This window comes from Carassius gibelio, chromosome A15 (genome assembly GCF_023724105.1).
Source record: "Carassius gibelio isolate Cgi1373 ecotype wild population from Czech Republic chromosome A15, carGib1.2-hapl.c, whole genome shotgun sequence".
Taxonomy (NCBI): Eukaryota; Metazoa; Chordata; class Actinopteri; order Cypriniformes; family Cyprinidae; genus Carassius; species Carassius gibelio.
In genome coordinates this window covers 24961927-24982563 of record NC_068385.1, presented here as the reverse complement: position 1 = coordinate 24982563, position 20637 = coordinate 24961927, and the positions used below count along the sequence as shown (strand labels likewise).

Here is a 20637-nt window from a genome sequence, read left to right as displayed (position 1 = left end):
TTTTTTAAATAATGTTAAAATAAAACTGCACTAGGCTTATGTTATATTAAATTAAGTGAACATTTCTGAGCGTGAAATCGCACTGTTACAAGTTTAATGAACGGGGATTCAGCTATTTATTTTATTGTGCGCTCACATATCTGGATTTGAAGTTTCTATCCCTCCAAACACAACTAACACAACTTCCTTCAAAAGGTTTTTAGTTGCTTAAAATGTGGGAAATCATTTTTTTTCTAGTCGATGATCGACGAACAGGAGATTAGGAGGCTGTAGGATCTGCATGTTCCCGTGCGCAAAGATGGGGGAGATAGCTTGATTTGTATGCAAGATATGAATATGCTGTTGAGATATGAATATGTAGAACGGGATCAGATTTTGCATCGGTCGTGTGTATTTACCATACACTTCTGGCCTTCTGTAGTTTGCTTGATGGGAAAAGTAGAGTTGGTCAGTGAGGCGGGAATTTGTTTGCGCTCGGTGTACTTTTTTACTGGACATGAATAAGAATCTAAACGTCCTAGGATTTGAATATGTCTGTTCTTTGTTTATAGTAAAATGCTGCTGTATGCCTTTATGTGGATTAATCATAGATATGTTGTAATGAAAGTGCTTATTTTTTTGTTTGTTTGGTAGAGGATGAATATATCTGCATAGATCCTGTAAAAAAAATATAGAATGGCATATGCAGCCTCATTTCCAATTAGCACTGGTGCAATTAGTGGTCCTCCATTTTCTATGCCAACAGATTCCTGTTTGGCTGTGCTGATGGTGGTTTTGATAAGGCACATCTGAATTTGTATTAATGCCAAACAAAGATGTTGTTTACTGAAATCATAATTAAGGTTATGTATTTGCTCATTCTGTTAGTTTTACGCATCAATTTATGTCATGATGGCTCCTGAACAATTTCGTTTTTGACACCTCACAGCATATGTACCACTCCTTCCCTCACCCTCCTGCCTTGGAGATGTGCTTTCAGTTTTTGCTCATATTATCCCCCCCCTCTAAAATTAACTTGCAAAATATGTTTCGGATGAAATCGATTTGGGAATGTTGTTTATCTGATAATGCTTTGTCAAGTATGGATTACTATTATTTACCCACCAACAGTTCAAATTTAAACGGTTTACCTGGTTTTACACTGCTAGAGAGTTGTGATGCTTCAAATTGAGAAGGCATTTTTATTTGATGTATTTTAATTTACAGTGTCGTTTGTTCGAGGATGTAAGGTCAGAATTATTATCTGTCTCTCTCTTTTAGTGTCTGTGGGTTTGTGAAAGAGGACTGTGGTGTATATTAAAGTGTGTGTGTGTGTTCTTGTATGGGTGAGGAAGGGTGCAGTAGGGCGTAAAAACGGGATACGGAGGTCGCAAACAAACTTACATTTTTATTTTTGCCATGTTTTCTTTTTATTTTCTTGTCTTCGTATATTTATATGGTGTTTTCTGTCATTTTCACAATATATTTGTTATCATGTATCTTGCGATCTGATGACACGGTCGATAGGAGATGTAAAAAGCACATCAATTATCATACATGCATATGCATTAGGACTGCGTATTTTTTTTTTTTTTTTTTTTTTTTTCGAGAGGGCCGGGCCTCCATCTTTTCCACTTTCAAGGAAAGTAGAAACATTTCCCCTTAAAAACCATTTTCACACATTTCCCGAAATAATTGTATGTTGTCATAAGAACACATTGTAGTCGTTTTTTGGCTAGGGAATAATCACTGTAGCCTAAATAAAGTCATTTCATGTATCATTATGCATTATCGTGACCCGGGCAAGTTGTAGCATATTACCCCCCTGCCATCACACCTGAACCCCGGTCTGGGAAACCGGATCCAGGGCAAATTGCCGTCTCGAGGGTCAGCTCGTCTTTTTTATGGAGATGCAACTAAATTAAAATGAATAAGGCACCAAAGGATGCTGCAGTATTTTGTGTGGAAATTTCCATTGTTATTTACACGTGAGTTATAATTTGCTGAAAATAATAACAATAAATTAAATTAATTAATTCTAATTGTAATTATTATTATTATTATTATTATTATTATTATTATTATTATTAGAAAAAAAAATAATGGCAAATTGTTTATCTTTTTTTTTATTAAACTGATTAATAATGCCATAGTTTATTGAGGTATTTTGTGTTGGCTTCAGAAGACCCTAACGGAACATATATATATATATATATATATATATATATATATATATATATATATATATATATAATTCATCCATGTGATTGTACACTTAGTATGACAGATCTCAAGTGTGTTTAGAATATGAAACAAAACGTTTTAACAGATGTGTATCTTTATTCATTTTATTTATGACAGACTGGCTTCATGTGATATTGAATAGACTAAAGTGCCTGTAGGCAGTGTGGGTCCGTGTGTGTGTGTGTGTGTGTGTGTGTGTACCTGTGTCGGTCCAATATTTATTTTTAAGGATCAGCAGTCGTCAGGTCGTCAAATTTGTGTGGTGGCTGCGATATTATCCGGCCTAATCCGATTTTCTGAACATGTCCTTAAATTAAAATCGGATTGAAAGGAGCTTGCCACGTCCAAAACGCCGTTAAGAGTGGATCCCGGATTATTATTATTATTATTATTATTATTATTATTGTTTGTGTATTAACTGGCATGTTTATGTCTAACAGAAATAGTTTAACATGAAAAAGCCCACTTTAATGCGTTTTCACCTCCAAACTGCTCGCAATGTCAAACCTGCTCTCCACATCAGGACACCTCCATCCCACCCGGTCTCCCCTTCATGGAAATATGCAAAATTGGTTTCTTTCTCCCCCCATCAAATCCCGTTCTTCCCAGCTGCGCAATTAGTAGGAGATCTGCCGCATCCCCCACTCCAAAACTAAATCAGGTCATTGGCCATAAGGACTCCATCTCTCTCTCTCTCTCTCTCTCTCTCTCTCTCTCTCTCTCTCTCTCTCTCTCTCTCTCTCTCTCTCTCTCTGTCTGTCTGTCTGTCTGTGTGGATCTGTCTATCTCTCAGTCTCGTTATACTTGTCATATACACCTGTTTCTCTCTTCTGTCTATGTTATTTTGTCGGGAGACACACTGCGATCATTATAATACGATACTTCCTCTATAAAAATAAAGAGTGAAGGCTTATGTGACAGCAGCATGAGTCACAGTTATAAACACTTTACTCTCAGAAACTGTAGTATTAATATACACTTAAACTTTTCGTTTAGAATGAGATAGTTTAGACTGAACAGGACCTTCCACGACTATCATTAATATTTACCCCTAATTGTTCCTAGCTAAATCACTTCACTCCTTTAATGGGCAAGTCCAATATAACCCCCTTTTTTTTTTTTTTTTTTTTTCTTTTTTTTTTTGCGTGCACAAAAGTTTCAGAAAAGTTTCACAAAGTGCCTGGTTTATTCTTCGGTGGTCAAGAAAGTTTCAAACACTTAGACTGTTTTCACGCTTTAATGTTTTATATGGATTTGGAAAAATACATTAGAATCAACGAATATCAGCACGTTTTAATGTGTTTTGGTTTTTAATAATGGGCTCTCGGGATATTAGTATATTTAGACATTAAATATTTTAGCTGTAGCTTTGTGTATTATAGCATAGTTTACACGTTTCCTTTTATGGAATTAATCAGCTCTGGTATTGTGACAGTTTACACCAGACATGTAAAATATCCGTATGAAATCTAGACAGTCTGAACTCTGTGTAAAATACATCTGCAGCTCTCAGAAGAAAATTGGCATCACAAATGTAACCGCTGAGATTTACTGGCTTAAGCGCAGTGCTATTTTCCCCCTCTCCACCTAAAATCATACCCCGCCATCCCACCTGCCATTTCAGCTGAAGTGCGGTCAAATTAAGAAACTACGTGTCACTCTAGCGTTCTGCTCCGACAGGTGACCTCGCGTGCCGTGAGTTAAGCACGTGACCACAGCACCTGCCGCACGAGACGCGCAGGGGACACCTGTCCATCCACACCAGACACTGCGCGCAAGGCAACCGATCTAAAGAGTTTTTTTTTTATTTTTATTTTTTATAGACTTTAATAAGCATACACGTTTGCTACAATTAGTGCACTAAGAACAGAAGTAGCCTGAGGAGGTAACCATAGCAACAGAACGCTGCTCTAGCGCTTTCCTTTGCGAACTAATGTGCACTGAAAACAACACAACTATTCAAATATCATAAGCATATTCACTCTCAAAAAAAAAGTTAAAAAAGTTATACGTAAGTTATATATAAGTTATAAATAGGAAAGACATAAATAGTTAGTCTAAATACTGATTATCTATAATTGTATGCAAAAGAGTAGCACAGCATAAACGTTCAGGTAAAAGTCTTTTCTGTGTCCAGTGTCCCTAACGTGATGGTGTGCTACAGTGTTTGTGTGAGTGTGGGTGTGTGTCCAAAACTTTGATATCTTACGATATGCTGATATATGTTAATTTACAAATTAAAGTAGTTTGATGTTGAATGTAGACTAAACTGGATCTATATTTAATACACTGAAAAACTGTTGATTTCAATAAGATTACATATTTTCTTTTAACCGTTAACAACAGATCAGATTATAAATGGTCTGAATTAAGAATAGCAAGTGATTTATTATTATTATTATTATTATTATTTATTTATTTATTTATTTATTTATTTATTTATTTATTTATTTATTTATTTGTTTGTTTGTTTGTTTATTTATTTACTTATTTATTTATGTTTTGTGTGTACTTAAACAATATAATAATAATAATAATAATAATAATAATAATAATAATAATAATAATAATAATAATAATAATAATAATAAATGTGTGTAGTAAATTCCTCTGTGGTTTCATATTTGTCAGTTTAGTTTTGAAACAACTGCTTTAATAACAAGAACCACAGAAGTTATGATTCATGCAGCTCCTGTTGCAGATCACCTGCATCTCACTTATAGGTAAAGAGGGACAGTTTAAAATATTTAAACTGCAGTTTATAATCTACCTGAAACACAGGGGATTTGTTCAAATACACATTTTATTGACTCTTTAACTCTTTGAAGTCTGAGCTACTTCTGCAAATGATGAATTATTATTATTTATGTGTGTGTGTGTGTGTGTGTGTGTGTATGTGTGTGTGTGTGTGTGTGTGTGTTTCTTTTTTTTTTTTTTTTTCTGACGCTGCAGTAACATGCAAATAAGGGAGAACCCTCACCTGTTTCAAAATCCAAACCCAATGCATTTCAAACCACGTGTATCAGCCTCACTCGCACACATGACCGCATATTTTATTCATTATGTAAACTGAACAATATAGATGTATGCAAAATGCTAATTATATAACCAAACGGATAGATATATAACTCTTCTACTCTTCTACTCTCGTCTTAAAGAGACTGCCATACTATTGAGGTTACATGTGACTGGTTTCCAATCCACTCGAGCTCACTCACGCAAAGCACTGAACAATCACAGGGACAACAGTGGCAGGCGAGATCTACTCTAATATACCAGAACAAATGTAATCTAAACACAAGTGTACATGTGTCCTTCTCAGCCTAGCAATGAAGAATTGTCAGACTCACACACACACACACACACACACACACACACACACACACACACACCTCGTTCTCGCTATCGTAACCCATTTATAACTGGATGTAGTGTAGGGCTGACTTTAGACTCAGCTGAAGTTACTCAGTGCCTGTAGTATTGATTTTTCCTTGACTGCACCGTGCATAAATGATTATCAGTTTGATAAGTGGATTGTCCGAGCAAATGTAAAAAAAAACGGAGCAAGAAAGTCAGCCCTCTCTCTCTTAATTTCATGAGTTATTTTAAAAGGTTAAAGAAAACATTATGACACTGGAATCTGTAAAAAATAAATGAAAATGTGATGCATTGTAGCACGATATAGACAGGCTTGACATCGGAAATGGCTCTTGAACAATCAGCAAATAAATTAACTGGGAGGCTCGGAGGCAAATGGAGGGTTGAATTGTGTTGTTGTCGAACAGTTGCGTGCCCCAAAAATATGTTTCTGCATTTAGACATATTTATGTAGGTGAGACAGAGTGATCGAAAGAGAGATTGTGTGTGGATTTCTTTGGGGACAGGGTGTGAAGATCTATGCGTGTGCATGTGTGTGTGAGAGAGAGAGTGTGTGTTTCTAAGCAAATGCAGATGAGCAACTGAGAGAGCTGCATTATGCATAGCGGCTCACCATTGGCAATAGTCTGGGCTGTCCGCAATAAATATTTAAATGCCATTTTCATAGCAACTGAACAAAAAAACTGAACAAATCTATCTATCTATCTATCTATCTATCTATCTATCTATCTATCTATCTATCTATCTATCTATCTATCTATCTATCTATCTATCTATCTGTCTGTCTTTCTGTCTGTCTGTCTGTCTGTCTGTCTGTCTGTCTATCTATCTATCTTTGTTCAGTTGAAATGAAAATGTTATTATATATGTGTGTGTGTGTGTGTGAGAGAGAGTGAGTGTGTGTGTGTTGTACAAATGTGCAAGTAAAAGGACCACATAAAAATAAATATGGGAAAGAGGAAAATGGAAGGTGATTAACAGGAAGAGATGGTGAGAAGGAAAGAAAAACAACAGGAAATGATGAGCAAAGACATTTTTGAGCAGAATTTTTTTTTTTTTTTCAGTTTGAGGAAGTGGGTGGAGAATAGTGCGTCCATCTTGAGAGTCAGACAGATAGATAGGGAAAATGGGCATCATTAATGGAGCGCTTCAGCATTCCCAGCCCTTTCCCACGTTTGGCATATGGCACCGAGAATGGCAAAGAGCTGCAGGGCTTCGTTAGCCCTCACACAGGACAGAACAAAGGGAGAAGAAATTGGGTTTTCTCTCTTTAAGACTCCCCTCAATTAATGAACATATATCCTAAATATCCCAACATTTGTCCATGGACATATGAAGTCCATAGATATAGTGGTCAGTCATTTTCATGCACAGTATCAACAAATATGTTCACTTAAATTTATTTTCATTGACCACGTTGCTTAGGGTGACTGTACGTTCTCTTTTTACCTGGAAATGATTACTAAATCGCCTAAAGTGTCCAGGTTTTGGCTTTGTTTTCTTATTGACATGCTCTTGACAGTCTTTATACATATACATAGGTGTTCCTGTGGCTCAAGTGGTAGAGCATTTGCATTAGCAGTGCAAGGTTGTGGGTTCAGTTCCCAGGGGACACATGTTTGGTTAAAAACTGTTAGCCTGAATGCACTGTAAGTCACTTTGGATAAATGTGTCTGCTAAAATCATAAATTGATTTTAAATGTATTTATTTAATTAAAATTTATTTAATATTATATTAATTATATGTACGTATTTACATTGCTTTTACTGTTTCTGCAAATTTTACCTTTTCAAACATCAAGATTGGCCCATTATGTACAACACACACGCACACACACACACACACACACACACATATATATATATATATATATATATATATATATATATATATATACTGTATATATATATATATATATATATATATATATATATATACTGTATATATATATATATATATATATATATATATATACTGTATATATATATATATATATATATATATATATATATATATATATATATATATATATATATATATATACATATATATATAATTTTATTTCTTTTTTAATTTCTTTTTTATTATTTACTTCTTAATCCTAGTTCTAAATTTTTTTTTAATTCGTGGCCATTTAAAATTGGCTGTGTATTTGGACATTTTATTGTAAGCAACATATATTGGCTAATATTTAGATATAATATATTAGGTTTTAACAATGACTTTATTTACTGTGTCTTACAAGTTTGAAATCGTCAGCTAAGGATAGAACAGTTTGCAATTGTGCATGCTTTTATGCCAGTCAGTGTAATGATGTCATTTTCTGCAGCTTTAAGGTGAGGTCACATTAGCCAAATGTTGGTGACATTTTTCAAGGGGAATTTTCCATAGTCAGTAGTGTGGCGATGAATGAACAGCTCAGAAACTTTAAAACTAAGCAGCTTTCTAGTGCGGTAAATTTGTCTGACCAACTTAAATGAAATCTGTATAGGGAACTTTTTTGCACTCACACAAAACTCACCATTGCATTGATTCCTATTGAAATAAATTTTGCAAACAAAATTTCATAGAAGAATGGTAAATGTGACCACACCTTTAGGGTAGTTACTCACATGCCCTCTACAGCTCAGGTTATTAACTCCTATGAACAGAGGTCCTGTGGTAGCCCAGAACTGAGAATGGGAACACTTTCTATTAGCTTCACAAAAGTGACACCTGTTAGTATGGAGGACAAACTGCAGCTGTCCTGCTCTCAAGCTTTTCCTTTCCCCCCGCCACCATCACCCAGACACTGGGGGTGATATCCCCAGGCTGTCCCTTTTGGATCCACAACCCCTTACCCAGAAACCCACTGTGAGATTATAGATATTACAATCTTTATTATGGGGGTTTATGCTTTAGGCTATAATCTGTAAAGGCAAAAAGGGATGGGGGCAGGGGGACTAACCAGTTGACCTGTTTTTCATCCCATTTCAATATGACCATGACCATATTTCTCAGTGTTGCTGTGTTTTCTTTAGATCTACTGTGAACTGATGTGTTGTCATGCAGGCTTTCTGCTATTGTCTATATTTGCTTTCGCCACGAGCAGGGCGGCGTTTGCTTTTGTTTGTCCAATAATAAGAGAGAGATGTTATATATGTAGGGAGCTATTACAGATTAACAGATGTTTGTTTATGCTTAGTTTTGAGTTGCATTTCCATGGAGAGGAGATTGGCGCTGTCTATGGTGCTGAAATGTGTTTAGGGACCATTTAGTCACTGTCCATGGTCCTGAAAAGGGCTCTCTGAATTATATTTGTCACAGCTCAGAAACCAGGATAGAGTGCACTCTGCTCTTGTCCCAAATAGCACATAAGGCTGACGGCAGCCAGGGACTGTTCCATTTTGAGCATGTCAAGAATCTTTGCTGTTTAACTCTAATGCTGAATCCCAGAGGTTATTTAGACAAAGGCTTGGGTCAAACATTTGCTTCAAATCCTAGACTTGTCATTGTAACTGTGGCACTACAATGAGAGTTGACCAGGGGTTCTCAACTGGGGTGGGGTGGGGCGGGGGGGAGACTTTAAACTATCAAGGGGGCTAAAGAACTCCCTTAAAATTACTTAAAAATAAATAAACAATTGTTTAGTTCTTTATAACAATTGTTATAAAATAATTTATGAATTCAAATGCAACAGTGTTAATTCACTGCTCTTGCACTGCAATATGTATTTATTTATTTTATTGCAGAATACAACAAAGCAAAATTGAACACTTTTAAAATTGTCCTCTTAAAACGTGACATATATTGGTTCACAATTGGATCTAAAACATTTTATTTTCTACTCCTTACAGATATTCACACTTGTTGTTTTTGCTTTAAACAGTTAAAATCAGTGTGATCAGTTGTTTTATTTATTTTAAATAGGAACAATGTATTAATGTCAACCAAGAAAAAAATCTTAAAAATCCTGACATTATCACATAATCACATTATTTACATCATTTAAATGTATTAACTGACCTAGTGTTTACTGTATTATTAAAATGTTGTGAAAGAAATGGAAACATCATAGTTATGTAGGCAGTCTTTTAAATTAAGTCTTGACTGTAGGGACTTTGTAGTTATAAAGGTTGAGAACTGCCAGTCCAGTCCAGTTCTAATGTAACCAAGGCTTTCATGCAAAGCGTGAACAATGAAAAGGATTTTATTTCATTCGCTTGCAACCTGTGACTCCTGTTGGCACACCCCACCCATCTAACATACCACTCTGTACGCTCTAGACCTGGTCCTGTCTGGACTCTTGCCCCCTAGCACCTGACACCCACCTCCATAATCGGCCCTCCCCTCAGGGCAGAGTGAGAGGGGAAGCGATAGAGGCCCTCCACCATGCTGCGATTATCAAGCCAGGAAGGCTCTGTGTGTGTTAAATGTGAAAGGAGATTATATGGATTTAACTCTCTGCGTCTGGCGTACAAATTCCAATCACATAACATATCCCTTCATGTTCTATGGGAACATAAAAAGAGAGGGAGAGATGTGATGGATGGAGATAGAAAGAATCCAAACCCCCACCTTACCCAGTAAAAGCTTTAGCTCTAATCTCAGCCTTTCAATTTTTTTTAGCATTAGACATTTTGCATGATTTTTTTCATTATTATAAATGATATTATTGTCCCTTGTAAACCTTTAAATTGAGTAGCCTATAATTGTCAAAAGTAAGAAAAACGTTAGAATATCAAAATCCATATAAATTACTGTTTTGCATGGCACACAAAAGAAGCTATTGTATAGAATGTCCAAGCTGCTCTTTTCCTTACAATAAAAGAAAATGGGGACTTCAGTTGATTTAAAATAAGCAACATTTTCATTTTTCAGATGAACTGAACCCAATATTCATTGTTATTGGGTATAAATTCCAATTATTATTTATTGCAAAGCTGTCAGTTCAGTATGTGGAAGCTTATAGGTACCCCATTGACTTTAATGCCATGGTAGCATGTCACCATTATTCTATCAAACACAATGAGAATCACACGAATGGGGGTTAATCCAGGCATTGTTGACATAAACCTGGTGGGGGGCATTAATTAAATGTAATTGCCTTAGAAGAAAATTCTCTTGCTTTGGGCTTGTGTCTCCCTTGGCTTGGAGCCAGAGCTGAGCTAAGCAATTCTCTGAATACAAAAAGATACAGAGTCATCCCACCCAAACCATGTAATCCGTAATAGAGCCTGCAGATAATAGAGATGCCAGAATGGTAAATCTCTAAAACGCTGCCTTTAAAGGACATCATTAGCTATGCTGCGAAATTAGCATGTGTATTAATTTACACAAACCACCCCTTTTTTCTCTTTTCTCACAGTAGTCTGGATTTGGTAATACACCAAGAGGGAATGATTGTCTGATCCACATTAGCTGTCAGAGAGGTTTGTAGATACATAGCGGGGGTTCTATGACCTATTTATTCTCCTATCAGATGGCAGCATTCAGCACAGCTCACACGGCACACATATTAGATTAGTGATATTCTTTAATGCCTGTCCTATAACTGTGCTGTTATCGCTGTCATTTGGGTTAAGGTAGGATAAATCGCTTTGGCAAGGAAGCATCTGCCAAGAACATACATATAAAAAGACGTGAATGGCGAGTAAAAACCCACTCATGCTGTGGACAAAGTTGGCTTTTGTTTGGAAGCCTTGCTGATTCCTGCATCTGGCTTTGTTCATTTTCTTCTGTGTTTGCGTTTGTGTAAATTGTAGCATTTTCTGTTTTATAAGGAGTCATTTCAACATTCTGTAGACCTTAGTCAGGGTAGCTCCATATTTAGGTTTTGACAAACAAAAACAAGACTGTAAGGGGTAGAAGTACTTGATGGTACTGTTGTTTACAACATAGATTGTTGAGCTGACAAAGCTTGTGAAGACTTTTAAACAGTTTGTGCCATTGTAAAACATTGTTCCAATTAGCATTCACAAACATTATCACATAATTGTATGGTTGGAACTACAGCTCTCGACCTGTGGTATAGATTTATTCTACATCTTTAAGTTAATCAAAATAATGTCAACACAGTGTCAACACTTGCAACCATAGTTGACTAACAATACTGCCAACAAATTCAACCTCTAGAGGGCGCAGCCATCGAAATTACACAGCTTTTATTGCATTCTTGCACTGAATAATTAGCATAAATTATTACTCTACCAACCGGTTTGATGCAAACTGTAAAAAAAGTTATGGACCAACATGGTTCGAACAACAAATATGTGACAACTCAAACATCAATAAAAGTTTGAACCAACTTGTTTCGAACAACCAACATGTGACAAAGTAACTGCGGCTTTGGGAAACAGTTATGACTAGCTAGAGTAGTTAATTTATCCTATTAAGTATCAGTAGTAACGCCAGTTATGACATCGACATTAAATATGTTGAACCAATGTGGTTGAAGGATGGACGTGCAACAAAGTAAAATTATGTTGAACCAACTTTTTCGAACGATGGACATGCGACAACCTAACTGGTTGTCTTTAGGAAACACTCATGACTAGCAACAGTAGTGACAAGCTGACCTTAGATTGTGCACTTGGAAAATGACAGACAGATAATAAGATATAAAACAATTTGTGGTTACATCATCTTCCCAATCCAGTGATTGATTTCTAAATTTGAATTGAGTTGTGCTGACCCAGTGGCGATGTCTCTGGGATAATCCAATCAGAACATGGCGTGCACTTTACCAGAAGTGAATTTGAGGTGGAAGTTTGCCAGAATGACATGTGGTTCTTTTATGATTTAAAAATACAGTAACCCAAAGGAACAAGCATGCTTTGACCCCTTTACCTGTCCAGGTGTGTTATTTGAAGAATAAATCGCTTTGGTTACTTCGCGACTGACCATGTTGTCTCCCTTCCAGTGCACAGCGAGGATGTGGTCTCGACGCGGCTGTACTTTGTGAATGCTTCCCTGCAGAGAGTGACCTTCTCCAGCTCAGTGGGGGTGTCCCTGCCCTGTCCTGCGGGTGGCGCCCCCCATGCCGTCCTCCGCTGGTACCTGGCCACCGGCGATGACATCTACGACGTGCCGCACATCCGCCATGTTCACGCCAACGGCACGCTGCAGCTCTACCCTTTCTCCCCCTCTGCCTTCAACAGCTTCATTCATGATAATGACTACTTTTGCACTGCCGAGAACCAGGCCGGCAAGATCCGCAGCCCTAGCATTCGTGTCAAAGCAGGTAAACCTGATTCCACCCATCCATCTATCTATCCGTCTATCCATCTATTCACTGTATTTATATGGTAGTAAAGTGCAATGAGTAAAGGTCAGTGTTGGCAACCACTTGCTGTTAATGGTTTTAGTCGCACAAGGAACAGCCCATGACAGTGCTGGTCTTTGTGGTATGACATATGATTATACATCATTTATAAGCCAGTCTCAATTTCCCAAGGGAAAAAAAAGGTGAAGTCATGTCGTGATTTTATTCAATATATTTTGATGTTCCTTAAAATTTGATAGTGTAAAAAGAACAATATTGCACATGCCATCATATGGATTTATTTCATTTCTGATTTTACATTTTCTTCCAAATCTTTCTTTAAGGGGTCATATGAGTCTATAGTTTCCATCAGCATTTCTTTACAGACTTCGAAAAGAGCATTGTCAACGTAGGCGATGTGGCAGAGAAGGGAAACAGTTACAGGTTACATGTGGAACATGAGTTCTTAACATCTGCAGTAACAGCAGAAGTAGTGGCCGCCATATTGCTAACCTTAATAAGAATGTAAGTGCCAAATGGATGACCCAGTGGCCGGCCGGTTGACCTGGCTGCTTTAAAAAGCAGCGCACAGACGGGCACACATTGATACAGACAGTTGGCTGACTGACCCTCCCATTCAGTGCCAAGGTCACCGCTCGTGAGTGGGGCTGGCCGCCCAGCAACAGCGAGGGATATCCATACACCTCCTTACACTCGCACACTCACTCTTATGCCAGGCTGTGCAGTGCCAGTGTCCCTCCTGTCTCCCAGTCTCCATCTGTCCTCTAAGCTAGAGTTCCCATCTCACACACACATACACATTCACCTACTCCGAATTTACCAGAAATAACCCCATCGAGCACCGCCGATCTCACACCATTATAAATAACAGCAGCTTGAATGATTCTTCAAATGTAACCAGGCGAGTTCGGTACTTGCTACTTTTTCCACCTTACCCGCATTAACATTAAAGTCTCAGAGGATGGAATGAATTACCTACCAACCAGCGACAAGACGGGGGTGACTTTCGCCTCGGATAATTACACTAATTAATCAATTAAGTGCTGAGATGCAGCAAAACTGCAAGTGGACCTAGCAACCCTCACAGAGCCCTGAGGAACCCAACACTGAGGCTCCCTCACCAGCCAATCAGATCCTGGCACTGAGGGGTTACCATGGGTATGGTGAGGGGAGGGGCAGGGTGTGGCGCTGAATGTCTCAGGTGGCACTGGAGAATGATGACAGCTGACAACTCACTGTATGACACCCCCCCCCCATGCATGTCTCTCTCTCTCTCTCTCTCTCTCTCTCTCTCTCCCTCCTCCTCTTTTCTCACCCACTCTTCTGCATGCTGATCCTGTGCCAATAATAGCACGGGCACCTGTGTGGATAGCTCTAAATTTATGAAAATCTCCCTATGAGGGCTTCATATGAGTGTGTGTTCCTCCTTGCACTCACTGTTCATTTTTCATTTAGCCTTTTACAGTGTCTCGCTCTTAGGATGTAAATTGTTTGTGTCCCTATTTTCCTGTATACTAAAGACAGGCTTCTATCGATCGATCTATCTATCTATCTATCTATCTATCTATCTATCTATCTATCTATCTATCTATCTATCTATCTATCTATCTATCTATCTATCGGTCTGTCTGTCTGTCTGTCTGTCTGTCTGTCTATCTATCTATCTATCTATCTATCTATCTATCTATCTATCTATCTATCTATCTTCCTGGGCCTGTCTCTCCTGTATATCTTCATCTGTCTGTTTATCTGTTCATCTGTCATTCTCTCTGTTTATCAATCTATGTTTTTCCTGGGTATTGTTTCTGTCTGTTTATCCATCTTCTCCATCATTTTGTCAACCATCTCTGTCTGTCTGTCTGTCATCTTTTTGTCCATCCATCCATCCATCCATCCATCCATCCATCCACCTTTTGATCCTTTGAGGGTAGTGTGAAGCAGGTAATTGAAAGTAGTATAAAGATGAACAAGGCTTTGAGTTAAATGCAGAATTTTGCCTAGAAGAAGCTGTGCTATATTAACTATATGACCTCTTTAATCCTATAGTAGGATTTTTAATGGAGAGTGGCCTAGTTATTTTGTCTAAAATCAGTGTTAAACACAGACCCCGTGCGACGTGTGTGACAGGTGCACTGTGACAGACTCACTCTTCCTTTCTTTCAGCCCTTTGTTTCTTTGGCTTCTTGCCTCCTGGTAGGTCATGTTCATTTTTTTTTCTTTTCACCATTACATTAATGAGCACCTTTCACCGCCTCATTCTTATTCAGTGTGCCCCCCCCCCCCTTTTTTAACGTCTTGCATCATGAATAAGTAAATACGGTATTTGGTTTCATTCCAGTTAATTATTTAAGCGATGGTGATACAGGACTCAGTCCTCCTGGTGTGCGCAAAAGGAGAAAGAGAGCACCAGCCCGTGTGTCAGTCCGTTTCCAAGCAACCAATGAGTATAGTCAGGCATCAGTAACATTCTAATGATGCCGCACATCAAGACGGAGAGTCACTTGCCCATAAAAAATGCTATCTGCTATTGTTGTCGGCAAATTCGTCTGTGAATTTTATGCATGCATTATTGAAGCCTTAGAGATGTTTTGGCTTGTTTACACCCTTCCCACCGCTGTAAAACAACATTCCACAGCCAAGTGTAGCACAATCTGAGTTTAGGTGAATATAAAACTAGCTAATAGAGGGCCTGTTTGAGTTAGTTTGTCTTTAGAAATTCAATAAGGCCCAAGACTCACAGTCAATCAATGACTGAATAAATGATTATTTGTAGACTATGGAGTCCTGTGTGTAATAGGGAGTTCTATCGATTTGTTCTATTGATTCAAATCTCATCTGCATCTGTAAGAAGCTGGTTAGTTAACAATGGGCAAATATACACAGCATGTTTTAACTTACTTAAAATATGATTTTTTTTACAAACCGGTTAAATATGTAGAAGAAAATAAATAAATAAATATAATGACTGGACTCAACGATTCATGACTTAACTATCAGACAAGGACAATGATTCGCCTCGCTATGGGTGACACTCTGGCACCTGACAGATGCCGTTATTAATGGCCAAGGAAATTCACCCGCAAGCCAAGTGTTAATTATATATATAGAAATAGAGGTAGAAAGTGAAAGTGAGACAGGAGGGGGTGAGGAGTGTGGTGATTACCACATTTCATGAATTCTTATGATCAGTCTCTTTTCTGATGGGGTGAAAAAGCTGTGTAGTTGAATTGCCCGCGAATCCAATTGCAATACCCACAGAGTTCTCTGAAAACATCCCCCGACTGTGTGATCAAATTTGCGGCGTCATGTTCCTGAATGAGATGCCCTTGCTCTGTGTCTTGCGTTACTTCCCCAAAGATGCGAGGGAGAAATTAAAATCCGTAAGTAAATAGATGTTGATGAAAGACACAAAGCAAATTGAGTCTCTGAAATTAAAATGAAATTCAGCGCCTCCTTTAATCTGCTCGCGTTCCCTTGTCGCCCTTTACCGTAGGAGGATCTCCTCGCCCGTAAATAACATCGTCGTACCCTGCTCGGTTTGTGTGTTCTTCTCCTCTATTGATGTTTTCGGCCTGGTTCCGGTTGTCAGGTGCAGAGAGGGTCCCTTTTGCAGGGGCAAATGTTTCTGACAGCTCCAGAGGCTGTGCAGCGGCGTCCGCTCATTGCCGTCTGCATGCATTTCCAGGGTGATTTTTAAAAAGGCCACTTCCTGAACCCTTGAACACCTCTTGACAAAGAAGATTCAGAACTCAGAAACTAGCAATATATGTTTAATAAAATGAATGCATTGGTCTCAGATCAGCTCTATTTGGATGCACAAAAAAGCACACACTTTGGGGAAAATGTTGTCTTTTTTTCTCAAAAATTTTATTTATAGATTTTATATAATTAACCGTCTTGCATTAATTAATACATTTGTTTATTTATTTATTCATTTTAAATTATTGTGTACAACTGACTGAATTGTTATTCTAATTATGATTATTTTAAATGTATTACTCTTGGGTTTGCCATTAAATTAGCATTTGATACTGATGTTTGATATAATAAAATACAAATAATCTGTATAAAAATAATAATTCAAAATGTAAATAAAGATAATTACAACAATTTATAATTAAATTTTAACTTTTGTTTGTCTTCTGGGTCATCGTAAACAGTGTTCAGGGAACCTTACACGGTTCGCGTGGCGGACCAAAGGTCCATGCGGGGCAACGTGGCCGTCTTCAAGTGCCTCATCCCCTCTGCTGTGCAGGAGTACGTCAGTGTGGTGTCCTGGGAGAAGGACACTGTCTCCATCGTCCCAGGTAAGACATACCTCACATGGCTGGGCTGTTCAAGTAACAGCAGATTTGAAATCTGTTATGCTTTCTTTTGGATGTGCAGTAGATCCTAAATAAGTAAAGGAAACCTTGTTGCACCTGCAGTTTACAGTTTATGTAAAGGTCATTCTGGTTTTAAAGTGTGGAAAACAACGGGTATCATTCGAGTCAGCAACCTTAGGCACACGCAAACATTGTCACAAACACATTTTATCATATTTAAATCTATTCTGCACAATTTTACCCCAAAATTCAACACAAGAAAATGCAAAAAATGCTAATTTCCATATGGTTAGAAGCTTTATGGAAAGCCTTCAATTCAAAGGTTGCAGAAACTCTGAAATAAATCGATCCGCTTGGCGCTATTCTATGGATTGTGCATTTCTCTTGGCAGTTTCGCAAGTTGCACAGTAGCTTTTTGTTCCCTCAAAATAATACTTTGTAAATTACAATGACTGTATAATCTAGATATATTTTATTTTGTAGAATTGTCTACTTGAAATGTTGGCGACACTCTCACTGGCTGCATAAGGAAGTTTGTGTGTAAAAAAACTAAACAAAAGTAGACAGTATACATGGAATGTATTGAAATGAGAATGCAGATCACTCATTTGTATTTCAGTATGTTGGTAGTTCATCGCTCAGGTGAAAACAAATACTTGGCTAAAATAAGTCGGAAAATGAAAATGATTTTAGCCTTACCCTACTATTCTCAATGTGGTCTTGAGGAACTCTTTTAATCATTCCTAAGTCATTTTGGCCTCAGTATCTCCCATTATGTCTGGATGGAGTGGAAACTGAAAAATAGGACAACTCAACAAAATGGAGCTGAATTAAGACACGTAATGCCCTGTCAACAAATGGGGTAATTTCCATGGACATTTGGGCAAGAATGACGAACATGGTTGCAAATTCAGCCCACTTTAAGCTATGCCTCAGTACGTCTAACTGGATTGGGACCAGATGTTGGTTACTGACAAACATATTTCACATAAATTACAGGGGGGAAAAAACTATGGCTACATGCTAGCTTTTATGTTTGAGGATGGTTTATGAAACATTTTTGTTAGATATTGTTAGGATTTATGCCTCTGTAATGTAGAATTATTTTGTATAATGTATGTATTCATAATATAACACAAATAATGCTTATTTTTCATTTAAAAACTGAGCTTTAAAAATTAGCTTTTGTTATTGTATTTTTTTATTTAATTAAATTTTTTGTCAACTTCTTTCTTTCTTTCTTAGTCCAGTGCGATACAATCCGCTAGCATTTTTAGGATAAAGACACCAAAAATCTCCAGAACACGACAAATCTGAATCATTTTGCTACTTGCTTATGTCGTTCTTATTAGTTAATCTCAACGTTGTTTTAAGTTTACGTTTGCAAACTGTCATTTATAACTAATTTCAACTTTATTTCAATGGCAGAAAAAGATTTTTAATAGTTAGGTTTAGTTTAGTTCAAAATAGCGACACTGCTCTAATGCATTCATAAAAATAAATAGGACACTAAAGTGTATCGTAATCCTGAAAGGTTCCTCCTTTCACGGGGTTCAACTCTTAATTATGGTGTTCAGATCTTCCCATTAACTTCCACCCTCTATATGTGTGTTTGTTTGTAGGACAAATCCAGTCTGGTAGTGGACAAATACTTTTCCACTTTATCAGATTCCCTCTAAAGGCAGCAAAATGATTCTGCCAAGAGTGCTTTGTGTGTGCGTTCAAAAGAGGTAGCGGTTTTCTTGAGTAGCGCACTTCCTAGCTCAAGTGGCGGAGTGTGTGTGCACGTTTGTGTGAACCCTGGCCTTGTAGTTGATTGGAAAATCAATAGGTGCTGCTTACGCCGGCCAAGTCAGATGGGATCAGTGACTAGAGTCTCTCTTTGCTCAGTTCATCTTTCTCAATGGAGGAGTGCATCTCCCTGCCCTTCACACTCATTGATCCACTTTAGCCACTGTGTCAATGGGTGTCAGTATAAGGGGTCTAAAGGTTCCCAGCAAGTATCGATTGATTACATGCTTGGATTCCCCCTCTGTTGTCACAGATGCGGACGTGTGCGTGGTCATCTGACAATACGGGGCATTGTGGGGAAACGTCCATAGGGATGTATACCTTGGCGGCATGTGCGTTTGTGCGATTGTATGCCAGCACTTTTGTTGTTTCCTCCTCTATCTGTTATGTTGTTGCTGACTGTGACTTCCAGCTTAATTGATTAAGCAGTCACTTTAATGAATTAACAGAAGGTCACACTTCCAGGTCTGGCAAACTGACTCTGACACTCTTTGCTTAAAGATTACCCAGCACATCAATCGAGCAAAAAAAATCAAATGATCTGCTTTAAAATCAGCAAAGCTAACCTTCTTGTTTATCTTGATAAACGTAATAGAATTGAATTATATTGCTACATTGCGTGTTGTATTCCTTAACTGTAAGTCGCTTGGGATAAAAGCGTCTGCCAAATGAATAAATGTATATGTAAATTATGTTGTGGAATAAAGGAAGGCCGTTTAAAAGGCTTCTCTTTACAATGTAATGAAAGTGAATGTTGAGTAGTGTCATCAAGCTCAAAAAGATAAAAAAAAGTGATATGTATGACGTGCGAACTATAATCATGTCTCCTGAATGCCTTTAAAACTATTATATAAGCAAAAGACCAAAATTTAAAGTGTTATTCAATAAAAATGTCATTTGATATCATTGAGAGTTAGATGGAGGGGGAGATTTAAATTTGTATAATTTAAATTAATTTGAATACTTAAATGAATTATAATGATATAAATGTATTTTAATTATTAATTAAATAGATAATAATTAGTAATAAATTAAATCGTTTTTCAGATTTGTTTTCATTTTTATTAAATTTTAAATGTCCAAGTTTAATACATATTTGATTATAATTACTGTTACCATTTAAAAGTTTGGGGTAAAATTATTATTATTCATTTATTTAAATTAATGCTTTTATTAAACAAAAGTGACAATTAAGTCTTTTCCATTGTTACACAATATTTCTATTAATTGTTCCTGAAAAATAAATAACTAAAATCCACAAAACTTTTAAGCATCACAACTCTTTTCAACATTGATGATGAGAAGAAAAGAAGAAGAATCACAATATTCATTTTATTTTTGATCAAATTAGTGCAGCATCGGTGAGCATAAGACATCTTACCATCCCCAAACTTTTGAACAGTTTAAATGTTATTTGAAATAAGAATCTGAGAAGCCTAAACCTGACACGAACCCCACTGGATTCAGATCAGGAGCTGGAGCTTTAGTGAAGAGTACCAAGGTGTTACCGTGACAAATGTTTAAAAGCAAAAGAAACTGGTAATAGAGTACTCTTTATTAATGGTGTAATAGCGGTAGGATTCACTTGTATGCGTAGGAGGGCCGTGTGTGTGTGTGTGTGTGTGTGTGTGTGTGAAGCAGTAAGCTGATTTCTG

The 20637-nt window shown here is 37.3% G+C and overlaps 1 protein-coding gene across 3 annotated transcripts in view; it reads left to right on the top strand.

Moving 5' to 3' along the window:
- Positions 1-20637, top strand: part of LOC128028790 (cell adhesion molecule DSCAML1-like) — a 111187-nt gene that overhangs the window by 581 nt on the left and 89969 nt on the right. For all 3 annotated transcript variants that reach the window (XM_052616122.1, XM_052616123.1, XM_052616121.1), the window contains exons 2-3: positions 12504-12824; positions 17027-17173. In XM_052616122.1, coding sequence (XP_052472082.1) covers positions 12504-12824; positions 17027-17173 — 468 coding nt within the window. The remainder of the gene's footprint in view (positions 1-12503; positions 12825-17026; positions 17174-20637) is intronic.